This window comes from Apaloderma vittatum, unplaced genomic scaffold (genome assembly GCF_000703405.1).
Source record: "Apaloderma vittatum isolate BGI_N311 unplaced genomic scaffold, ASM70340v1 scaffold739, whole genome shotgun sequence".
NCBI lineage: Eukaryota > Metazoa > Chordata > Aves > Trogoniformes > Trogonidae > Apaloderma > Apaloderma vittatum.
Genome location: NW_009736884.1, coordinates 338 through 12,865, shown reverse-complemented (window position 1 = coordinate 12,865; position 12,528 = coordinate 338). Strand labels below are relative to the sequence as shown.

At 39.2% G+C, this 12,528-nt stretch overlaps 1 protein-coding gene across 1 annotated transcript in view; it reads left to right on the top strand.

The window, feature by feature from the left end:
• The window catches only part of LOC104279744 (membrane-associated guanylate kinase, WW and PDZ domain-containing protein 2-like), a gene marked incomplete at both ends in the record, with an annotated part of 44,453 nt that extends 32,811 nt beyond the window's left edge, over positions 1–11,642 (top strand). Inside the window, one exon of the mRNA XM_009877126.1 lies at positions 11,504–11,642. Within this exon, the coding sequence (XP_009875428.1) occupies positions 11,504–11,642 (139 nt within the window). The remainder of the gene's footprint in view (positions 1–11,503) is intronic.
• Positions 11,643–12,528: the final 886 nt, after the last annotated feature.

The window sequence follows — 12,528 nt, the reverse complement described above, 5'->3', positions numbered from 1 at the left end:
AGGGATAAATGTGAAAAAGCACTGATCATTAACAGGAGTGATTTTTTCCTTTTCAGAGATCATCCAATAAGAGCTCGAAAGGAAGAATGAATTATTTCATACTCTGCAGTGAGTGGAAATCTTTAAGAGAAGGTTGCCATGCAGACCCTGCAATTTGTACTGACTCCTTACTCTTATAGAGCCCTTCCTAGACTTCTTGTAAATGAAGAACAGTGTCTGTTTGGTTTGCTCCATCATGAGTAGCCCCACATTAGAGGATTATTTCCTACAGTCTGTTGTGGAACACAGCTGAGGGTCCAGTCAGTAAGTACAATAAGCAAGAGGTAGTTCAGCTCAGCTTGATGGCAATTAGAGCAAAAAGTATTAAAAATAGGAGGCAAGCAGTTGTCACGCAGTAGAGATAGTAAATGACAGATACAGACATTTCTTTTTCAAGTCAAGACAGTTGCAGCAAGGAAAAGGGAAGAAAGCAAAAATGGCTTGATCAGTCATGACCTTCTTACAAACATTTAGGGCAATCACTGTATCCAAAAATAAACCAAGAATTGACCAGTGTAATGCTTAAATTTTGCCCTTTGGGATCAGAAAGAAAGCTGAAGACTTTGAGATATACTGCTGAGTAGCACATGTGAACCTCCAGGTCTTGAAAGGCAGTGAAGTCCTATGTTCAGAATATTGGAGAAAGGTGGATATTGCTGTTTGAAAGGCCCTTTCAAGTGTATTCTAGTCCCAGCAAATATAAAGGTGGAAGGAGCAGTGGCGGGTCCTAAGAACCAAAAAGGTCTTCTCCAGTTGGTGCACTGGGAGCGGTGGGGAGTCAGCTGCTGAGTGCTTGACATGAGTGAGGACTTGAGAAGGGTGTCAGGACCCCCACTGAAAAGTCACTAATGTTTAGATATAAATTATTGATGTTATGCCCACACAGAAGGGACAGGAGTGTACTCCAGGAGCACACAGTTCTCCACCAGCCTCTGTTTGACTAAGGTCTTGTGCACACAGCTAAAAGACAAATGCCTACAGAGCAATTCATGTAAGTTAGGTAGCCAGTCTTTCCTAGATAAGTAGCACTTACTCTTAAAACCTGCATCTTACCAGGCTTGCTTTATGCAGTAATATAAATCTTACCCTCATAGCAAGTCTTCAGTGAATGTCAACAATGTCATTACAATGGAGCACAAAGACAAAAATATTCTTAGTCCCATCCACTTATTCTGTGATTTGTGATCCATCAGAACAGTACGGGAAGATGTTAGCTATGCTTTCCCACTGAATTGCATGTCCCTTTGGGGTAAACTCATTCACACACCAGTTCCCCACTACATACATCACTGTCCACCCTCCCTCATGGTAAGACTAGGTGTGATTGATCTGAACTCTGGGAATTCAGCTGGGGTACGCGAGCATATGAGCTGTATGCCAGCCGGTGGCAAGAGGAGCTCAATGCTGGGTTAATATAATTGGCAGAACTCAAGGAAGAATATATTGACATGTAGACATAAAGCTGATTAACATTCTTGTGTCTGCACAACAAAGGAATGCAAACTGAGGTCTTGGGAGATCTTGAATCTAATTTGACAGTATAAAAGCTTTAAAAATCAAGAGTGAATTAACTGTAGATCAACTGTTATTCATCATTTGTCCAAAATGCTGTGTGTGGTTTTTAGAATTTGTTTGCAGACAGGTAAGGAGAAGCAATATTCCTCTCACACCTGTAATTAACATAATTCTTGAAAAAATATACTAAATTTGATACATTCAAAGCATCCTTATAACTCTATGCCTAATAGCAAAATCCTTCAAGCCAGCTATGAAAAAGAATGAGTTAAGAATTTTGCTACAAATTTTTTAGTATGTAGTTTTAAGACTAAAATACTTAGTGGGCAGGAAGGCACTGTATTTAAATCTGTATTTTATAGAAGATTTCTAAAGGTTTTCAGGTCTAAAAAAATAATTAGTCCTAACTTAAAAAATTAGGAATCAAGAGTGTTAGAGAAAAATGAACACACCAAATGATGTCACTCTGATAACTGAAATATCTTGTCCAGCAATAGGAGTGAGAGACGCAGCCACTCTTCTGTTTTCCCAAACTGTGTGAAGTAGAAATTGGGAGGGATCACCTATGAAGATAAAAAAATAGAGATTTTAAGCCCACTCCTATAGCCTACCCAGCCCGGTATCCTCACTCCAACAAGAACAAGTAAAGGATGCTTAGGAAAGGAATATAGGACAAGTACAAAATGATTCTTCAGCGAGTATAATAACATCAAAGCCCCCGGCATTCAGCAGTTTAGACATTTTTATGCTAGAATTTTCATATTTAGTATTTAGGACTATTTTAACTGTTTATTTCAATTTGCTCATACTTTTTTGTTGTTTGTAGCTGTGACACAATAATCTTATGATTGCTTCTTCTTTCTCTGTATCATTCTTTATTCTATTGACCTGTATGATATGCACCTTTTTCCCACTGAACCCTTGGTCTATTTCATCTTACCCCATAAGGGAGCTGTTCTTTACCCTTGACCAGCCTCATTGGTCTACTCTGAACCATTTCTCAATTTATCACATTCTTTTGGAGGTTGAAGCACCAGAACAACCTGCAGTTTTCAAGATATTGGTGCTCCTAATGACATAATGATGGGTTCTCCTTTATTCTCTATTCTTTCGCAAATGCTTAATATTCTGGTTTCTTTTTGACTGGGCTGATATTTTCCACAAGCTAACCACATGGACTATGAGATCTGTCTCTTCAGGGGTAATGGTTAATTTAGAGTGACAGTGTACATAATTTTCCACATGTAATGTGCTTAGCACTTAGCACCACTGAATGTCACCTGCTGTTTTAACACACGGAATTGTGCTATCTTTTTACAGCTTTTAACTTGAAGTTTAGATGTGATAATCCTGCATGGTATTGTGTTGCCTGCAAATCTTGTCACCCCAGTCTTCATCTTCTTCACTATGCCATTTACAAATATACTGAACAGTGTAATCACTATTGTGAAGTCATCTGACTGTGAAAATTGACCACTTATTTAAAGCATCTTTCCCCTAGATTTAAATCTCTTACCTAGAAGACCCTATTCTTTCTCATCCCACAGCTGAGCCTTTCCTGAAGCCTTTGCTGTTAAAAGCTTTCTGAAAATGTCAGTATACTAACCAGAACACATTTATCTATATAGTCATTGAGAGCTCCAATGACCTGCAATAGATCTGTGACGAATGGCTTCCCTCTGCAATAGCCACACTGACCCTTCCCCACTGTATCATCATTATCCGTGTGTCAACTAACCCTCACCATCCTCATTGCTTCCTTCCGTCTGCTCAATTGAACATGAGACTCGCTTGGTTACTTTCCAGGACCCTTCTCAAAGACTGGTGTCACACTTGCCACTTTCCATTCCTCTGCTGTTCAGCAATTTACTGATTTAGGCAGTAGATTACATCCTATAGCTACTAGTTCAGCAGCTTCATATCCAAATTCCTTTGGAGCTGAGGATGAAAGACATCTACTTCTGGTGGCTTCTTACTATCTATTTCATCATTTTGTTATAAAATCGTTGCCTCTGACCCTGTCAGCGGAGTCAGTTCCTCAGACCCACCCTGTGATGAGCAGACCCTCTGCAGGAGTTTGCTGCCCTCCTCTTTAAAGAACATGGATGCAAAGAATTCATCTGTTTGCTCCGGTCTTTTCTACCTTGCACCCAAACTATCTTTTGAGGTCTTGGTTTTCTGACAGGCTCTGCAACCTCTGGTGTGTTTGAAAAAATATTCTTGGCTCTTACTTTTTAGCATTTTTCCTCCTCAAAATCTTTTTGTGGTTTTGCACTTAACTTGTCAGAGTTCCTGTTGTTTTCTGTTTTGATTTTTGGGTGCAACTTTGGATGAAGCAATCTCCATGTCCAGTCTTCTGGCTTGTAAAATCTTGAATTTCCTTTGCTATTGCCTAATGGGAACTGCATGAGACCATCAAGAAGATAACAGAAAATTTTCTTTTTCTTTTTTACCAGTCTCTTCTGTTTCCCATCCGTGACTGTAGTGGCTAAGTACATGCTATTAATATTACATTACACTAATCATCCTTGCTCTATTAATAAATAAATAAATCAAATAATGAATTTTCCTTTTATCTTTGAGGCCTTTAATTCACATATATATAGATTGTTTTGCAAGCCTACTGTAGTAGCAAGAGTCCACTTTGCTGCCTTGTTAGCCACCCACCACTGCAAACTCCATTTCTCTCTCCCGCACACCTTGTTCTTCACAGACACTTGATCGTGTTCTTTTTCTACTTTCTACACCCTCTTTCTGTAATAACACTTCTAATATTTCTCCCTCTCTCAGAAAAAGGAAAAAAAAGTGAAAAGAAAAAAAATACTAGAGCACTGGCTGAGAAGTGGTGTGAAAACCATTTCTTGCTCAGCACCAACTCAGTCCCTGTCCTATGGCCCCTGTGTTCCCCACAGCCTGCCCTCCCTTTTGGGCAGGCAGTAAGAGCAGCTCACCACAGGAACAAAGGGGGCAAGAAGCCACAGCTGCTTAAACACCTGGTTGGCCACAAAAAAAAAGAAAAAAAGGAGTTTATGTCTTCAAACCTTCATGTGTGGTTGCTTCAAAGGTGTTGAGGGACATGTTAGTGTAACTGCTCCAAAGAGAAATGCCATGTGCCTTGCAGAGACATCCAAGCTTACATACCTAAAATGCACTGGAGGGAGTCCTAGAAATACCCCAAAACTTTACTCAGACTACACATTACACCCGGGATTTCCACGCAGTACAGATTCTCTGCTGTGAGGGAATTTGCAGAGCAGATATCCAGCCTGTGCCTAACTCCAAGCAACAATATTAGGGCTTGACAGTACTTGGAAATTCACCAGAATAGATATTCCGGAGTTGCTATTCAGTCTCCAAGTACAGACAATCTCTCAGCCTTTTTGGACTCATTAACAGTAACAACAGCAACAAATAATACGCAAAAAATGTTTCAGTGATAAAAATAGCATGCCCATATAAAAGGAATTAAGTGTAATTAGTCTCTTTCCTGAGGTTTAATTATAAAATGCATTAATAAAATGACAGATAGAAATGCCCTCTGCACAAATCATTTGAGGCTGCTTTTATCATTAGGTTCCCTCATTTAACATAGAATGAAAATGTGCATACGCAATTAATTTCATTGCATGCAACTGGGAACTATGCACCTGCTTAGAGACCGTTCCTGGTGCACTGACAGAAGCAAATGTACACAAGGCTATTGTCATTAGTTTCAAAGTACTTTTAGGCAAGGAAAAACTTCTTTACTACATTAAAGCTGTATGTATTTCTTTCTGATTTAGCCTGCTTCTTAAATTTGGTTTGTATCTATGGTCAGCTTTTTTCAATGAGATAGGTAATAAGCACTGTAAAATATGGCCAGAACAAAAACTCCACAGATAAACTCACATTTACTAGAGGCACTTTATTCTAATGATTTGAAGAAGCTTTACAATTTTCCTTCTAATTAACCTATCAATAGTGATGTCACTTAAACATTCCTTAGGAGTATTATCTTCTCATTATTGCCAGAAAACATGCTGCCCAATTTTATAGCTCACTTGTTCTTACGCATGGCTGGAGCATCTGAATTAAATTAAACTGTGACAAATTTTTTAAGAGGTATTTCCTATACATTCAAGCTACTTTCATAAATACATTTCAATCATTAATACTCAAATTTAAAAACATTAAGAGATGGGAAGCGTTCAGTGTTTACTATGTTCTTCCACATTGTAAAGAATATAATAGAGGCTCATTCTCTTTATCAAATGCCGTTGGTCAGGAGGAGAATCACTGAGTTTGGGGCATTTACCCCAAACAGCATGGAAATTCAGCCAAGGCCATGTTCTGTAGGAAGAAAGAAACACAATTTAAAAACAGTATGTATAAAATTGCCAGACTCGTAGCTGCAAAGAGCACGTTTCTTCAGAATTAAGACAGCCCAGGCAGCAGCTTCCCAGGCTGGCTTGCCAACGCGCTTTAACCTTAATCTGGTGGGAACTTCTGAAGGGTGCAGAGGTCAATCACTCTCTTTTTGTGGTCTTTGCTGAAGACGGCCAGGAAGGTAACAAATCAGAGCTGATGCCAGTTCGGGGGATGTGCAGCAATGCAGGGCCAGGCTGTTGGGAGTAGGAAGGGGTCCACCAGTTGGTTTTGCGTGGCTGGCAGCCACACAGCTGCCGTGGCATCTTGCAATGTAGTCATCACAGCTTCTCACATGGATCCCCTCTAATGACACCTTCGAAGTTCGTTCCAAAGAGCTCAAGGCAATCTGTGGCTTTGTGAGATTAAAATACTGGATTTCAAGGGCTGTGCTCTCAGACATTTTCCCAGCTATTTGTGGACTTAAATCTTGGTGATTAAGACATATGCAGCCTCTCAGGCTGTCATGCAAAAAACTGTACCTGAATGGCCCAGGACCTGAAGTTGTTATTTTAGGGATGGCTAATTCTCCAGATTTGAGGAACCACTATTTCTGTTAATTTCTTGACCAAAAAAGTCATTAATTCCAAAATGACAGAGAACTTAAATGCCTTGCAAAATGATTATGCTGCTGTGTTGAAGATTATCTTTTAAAATATTCTGATGTTTCATCTGAAAAGCTTTATATCTCCACAGAAGGCAGCTTGCCAAAATGCCTTTTAAAAATGATGGTCTGATATTGGGGGCCGGTTAGCTCAGTCGGTTAGAGTGTGGTGCTGATAACACCAAGGTCGTGGTTTTGATCCCCGTTCGGTCCCCATGTGTTGCCTGATCTAGTTGAGAGGCGTCCCTGCCCATGACAGGGGGATTGGATTAAATGATCTCTAAGGTCCCTTCCAGCCTAGGCCAGTCTATGATTCTATGATTCAAATGTATCACTTTTCATGAAAACAGCTAATGCCACAGGGTCATACCCAATAAAAGATTTAGACATTCGGACCTTGATTCTGCAACACCTGTGAGGTCAATGGTGTCCTGCTAGATGCAGAGGGAAGATTAAATATGTCAGAATGATACCCAAGCAGTCTGCAAGGAAAGTATATGGGGGAACATAAATATATTAAAAGAGATAGGAAGAACAGGAAAAAATAGGTCCATTGCTTCCTGAGAAGGTGGAGAAGGCTGGAATATTCTGCACTTTCTTTGTATTAGTCTTCATCGAGGTGTTTAGAAGGAATATAAACTTAAGCAACTGCAACAAAGAGGAATTAGTCAAAATCAGAATGAGGAGATAACTGCTTGAATTATACTTAGGCCAAGTCAGTTGAATGTGCTGTTGTTCTTGTATGCTCAATGACTAAGAGTAAGGAGTTTCTAGACTAGCAGTAATTATGTTCAAGATTTCATGGAGGACAAGGAAGTTAGCAGCAGACTAAAGAAAGGAAAACATATTTCTTATTTTTAAAGTCAAATAATAGAGAAAAGTTTCTTTAACTTTCATTTACAGAAATAATTTGTGACAAGTTATCAAGAAGTTGAAAAAGTCCACCAACATACCAGTCTAATTATCACACCAGTCTAATTCTCATTTCTTGTTTCTGATTTTTGTATTTATTTCTTTGGGGGAAAAAAGGGAAGGAGAATGTACAATGCACCTTCTTTTGAACTTTCAACACCACTTTGTATGGAATTCATAGAAAAAAGACGGGGAAAAAGACTCGAGACTGTACCATGGTTACTAAAAATAACCCCTCTTAAAGGCTACCATGAATGATTTGGTCCTGGGTAGTAATTACAAATGTGAAATTACAAGCATAATTCTGAAGGGTCTAAGCTGAAAACAGCTAGATTCAATAATTTCATTAATAATTTGATAAATAATGAAATAAAATTTGCTGATGCAAAGATGTTACTGTTCATAGAGGGTTTAAAAGGATATTGAGGAACTGGCTTAGATTTCAAACTGAAAATTTCTTACTAAAACAGACAATCTGATAGAATTCGCTGAGGTGCACTGTGCTTGGTTAAGGGCAGAGAAATGAGATGCACAATGTAAAATGGGGTATAAGTGTCTAGACAACACCACTGGGGATAATTTTGGAATCAAGCTAACCATGAGTCGCAAATCTGATGTTTTACAAAAAGGCAAAGATCTCATTCTGGGAACATTGTTAGTAAGTGTTTCTCCCACACGGGAATAATGTTATAATTTTGATCTGTTCTGCCTGCCCCCCACCTTAGTAATATCTCCAGTTTGGAGACTGCGGACACACTTGGAAGGATCCAGAAAAGAAATATACAGAAATGTCATGCGTGGTATAAAAACTGCAGAAATCGCCTTTTATCTTGTTAAGAGAAGAATGACGATCCCATATAACAGGCACTGGGTTATTTTCAGATCTATTTCTATGCGTATCAGTACCTCTGACTTCACCTTGGTGCATCTTCAATATGTGGGTATATCTAAGTTTCTCTTAAACAGCCACTGGATTTTAAAAAAGAGACAGAAATAGTTCCATGATATCTAAAAATCTGTTCCATAATAGGAAAGATAAGAGAGGAAGCACTTTTGAATGCTTGGACAGAGAGAAAGCATATAGCATGGTTTCCTCCCATATCAGATGTACAAGGATCTACATCAGCGAGAGGAAGAAAGGGGAAGTTATAAATATTTAACTGCAAAAAACAAAATAAGAGTAGGAATTTGTACCTTGTTAGACACATGGGGAACCTCTCCTCAGTCAAGGTTTTCTCGTTTGTACGAATCCCCCAGATATGAGTGTAAAATCTAATTGAAGATTTTCTCAGTGTAAGACTATTGACAGCACTTCTCTTCCTTGTTGCTCTTCTTATCTAATCAGATCTGGCCTCGTGGTGCAAAGGCAGTATAATTCAATTTTACATCAGTCAGCCATATGACACAGATGCATGGAACACAATTAACCCACAGCTCCTGCAACTACTTATTTTACCTCTGGTCTCACGCTTTCTGATGTAAATATCAGAGCACCTAATATTTGAAAACTCTCCTCTCCTTCAGTCACATAACCAAGATGCTAGCTTTATCCACATAAGATTTTATTTAAAAAAGGAACTATCAAATGAGCTACATGCTGCCTACAGAGAAAAAAAATATTTTAATCCACTGAAATACAGAAAAGGTTACATTAATACAAGATAGTTCCTACATATTGACCAATGAGAAAAGAAGAAAGTCAACCATCAAGGGAAAAATGTGACATTAACTTAACCTTTTTACATATTAAACGATATTAAAATCTCTTTCTGTCTGCTCCAGAGTGCAGAGGATTTTATATGAAGGACTGTACATGCTCTGCACAGATTTCATCAGTACTCATTTTAAAGGCTATTTATCAAGGAGTGTTAAAAAACACCTCCTTCATTTGATCTAATCTGTCACTTCTTCTCTCAAAACATGCTAACAAGCTCATTTTAAATACTTTCTGCAAAACATGGTCTCTCTAGGCAACACGGCACAAAAAAAGAGCTATCTTTAAGCCTTTAGAAAATCTGAGTTTCCTTATTTCTGCCAGGGCTTAATTGTTTCATGGCGTTTAGAAACAAGTTTTTCCAAACTCATCGAATTTTGTCTGTATTAGTATCCTTGTGGGATTGCCAAAAATCCACCTTCTGCTTGTGTTACAGAATTGGTAAGAGAGATTTTCCACTTTCACTCTCAGTGTGTGCAGCAACTACATCCAACCAACCACTGCAAAAATCAGGGTGATGCAAAAAGCCCTGCATGGCAAACCTGGGGCAGAAATCTCCAGGTTCCAGAGAGCACCCGCACTGTGTGTCACTGTTGCCTGGAGGTCATCAGTAATGTCTGAAAATATGCTGCACGGTACAACCAAATGCATTCTTCCTAACAACGAAAATTTGTTAAGGAAGGAATTTGCACTGCAAAAGTAACGCCTTTTGGACAAGGCTGAGAGGTTTTATTTGGATCAATGGCTTTTTAGTTAAGTAAAGTAGTGGCATAGATTGCATACAGAATCCTGGGAGAGTTCTCAAAACAGGCTGCAATTCCTATTGACAAAGCGTGAATTCCCATTGAGAAACACTGCCATAGTGCTTTTGGTAGCATTCTTTCTGTCTCTGAAGAAAAGTAGGGCCTAGATGACTTCTTGACATCCTTTCCAGTTTTCTTTGTTGCTAGGAGTCTTGCTGACATTTCATATTACACACATGGATCTGGTAAATACTGTATTTCAAACTCAAGAAGGACAGAAAGTCTCTGAAGGATTACAATTCTAGTTGACAGAAATACAACAGCAGCAGAGAAAACGTACAAAGCAGAAAATATTTCAATGGCCAAGGCCAGCAAGGAACTGGTTTTGTCAAGACAGGCTTGTAAGAAGAAAAGGAAATGTCCATCATCTTTAAATCTCTATAGTCTCCTTAAAGCCCTCTCTAGGACATGTGCAGCTTTGTTATTTTAGTGCCGTGGATATGCACGTGAGGAAGCCGTAGGTGCAGATCAAGGCAGATGTGCTCCTCTGGCACTAATAAATGAGTTTGTTGAAGCCACTCAACTGAGACTCTCACACATCCCTTTTGGCTGCCCACACCTGGACCCACACCTCTACCAGCTCCAGGAGATCAGACCTCCTTCTGGCCTTCAGCAGGGATTCCCCTCCAATGGGGCTGGGAGGCTCCTCTAGTCATGGAGAAGGTTTCCAACATTGGAAGCCAGCTCTTCTCATGGAGAGAAGAGCTAAACCAAAACATCCCAGTGAGAGGCAAAGCTGGGAGGAGATTGGAGTGGATGGGAGACGCAGACATCAGTGCCTCATTTTACAGCTGTAGAAACAGAGGTGGAAAAACAATGACGAAGCTAACTCAGACTGGAAAGCCGGACAGGAGCTGAGTAGCAGAAACCTGTCATCAGAGGCCTGGAGTTGGCTGCTCTAACTAGACAGCTCAGCCGGGGGCTGCGCTTACTCTTAGCAAAAACGTTCTGTGGATAAACAGTTCAAAGTATACTCTTGTAAGAACACCAGCAAGTTTGTGCATCCTGTGCCATGGCACTAAGCTTTCTTTATTTAATAGTTTGCTTCAGAACAATTCTTAACTCAGTGCGAAACTTTGCTACAAAGATTTGCATATTCCACCAATGGATCTTTGTGCTTTGAACCTCTCTTTTCTCTGTGAAAACAGTAAGTTAAATGCAGTGAAGGTCTCAGGCCCATACAACACTGCAAGCCAAGGTGTAGCACTGATAACATTTCCAATGATTCCAACATATCAACCAACTGGAAAAAAAATAATAACCCTTACGCGTAAAAGACATGAGGCAAGTTACATATGCATTACACTGATTTCAGCAGAAGACGAGCACATTCACAATCAACTTTGGAGGTTATTTAATCCACTAGTAATATCCCTCAGACAGACAGGAACAAATTTACCTTGATGTGTCTGTCTGTCATTCAGGTAACCTGTGATCCGTTGAATATGTCTCTTTCTGAAACGCTCATTTTACTGCAATTCTGTCTGACTCAATATTCTTCTTACCTGACAGGTAGGAGATCAAATAATTGAAATCAATGGAGAAAGCACAAGGGACATGACACATGCCAGAGCAATAGAGCTAATCAAGTCTGGTGGCAGGAGAGTGCGACTGTTGTTGAAACGTGGAACAGGCCAGGTCCCAGAATATGGTGGGTTTTCATCTTTACATTTTTCTGTGTGCATGAACATATATAAGTTAATTATATTGCTATTGAGTTAAGTAATAATTGCAGATATTGATATATTACAGTGTCCTGGGGCATGTTAAGTATGGGCCTAAATGCTTACCTGAGTAGAGGCAGACTTACTCACGTTTAACGACCATGCGTGTGTGTGTACATCACTGTCGTCTGCTGGCTTTCTGGCACAGACAATGGCTTATAAGATGTGCATTGCAGGAAGCTCTTTGAACCCTTTAGGGGACATCTCTGAGTGTGCTGAGAGTTGCTGATTTGTCCATAAACTTTTCTTCCTCTATTGGTACTTCTCTGTACATTTTGAATCACAGCAGATGAACTTGTCATGCAATTCAGTGGCTGGAGTTTAAGCATTAACATGAATGTACTACTTTTTTGACAACCTGACCTATTACATTATCTCTGACAATATACATGGATGATCAAGTAGAAGCCAACTCTGAATTAAAAAGGAGACTTTGCTCACTGTGGTAAGAAAGCAGGATCCATTTTTCTCATGTTTTGTTTCAGAAGGACTTCTGGGGCTTTTTTGAGTATTTCAAAAAGTGTGAGTCATTTAGACAATATAGAAACCTTATTTAACCACTGAAATGACAAGAAGTAAAAATAAATTATCCAAAGGTAATTTTAAATACAAAAAGCTCCTTTCTAAAATTGAGATCAGGGTTTACTCCAAAGTATGATGTGACAATATCATGTATTTACTTAACTTCTATGATGTGCACAGCTGGGCCTGAAGTCTCATAAGAAAATAGATTTTTTAATGAAAATTCCTTGACTTCTTTGTGCTAGGAGGTCCAAAACTCTATTAAACTTTTGTAATGTTACTTTTGAAGTT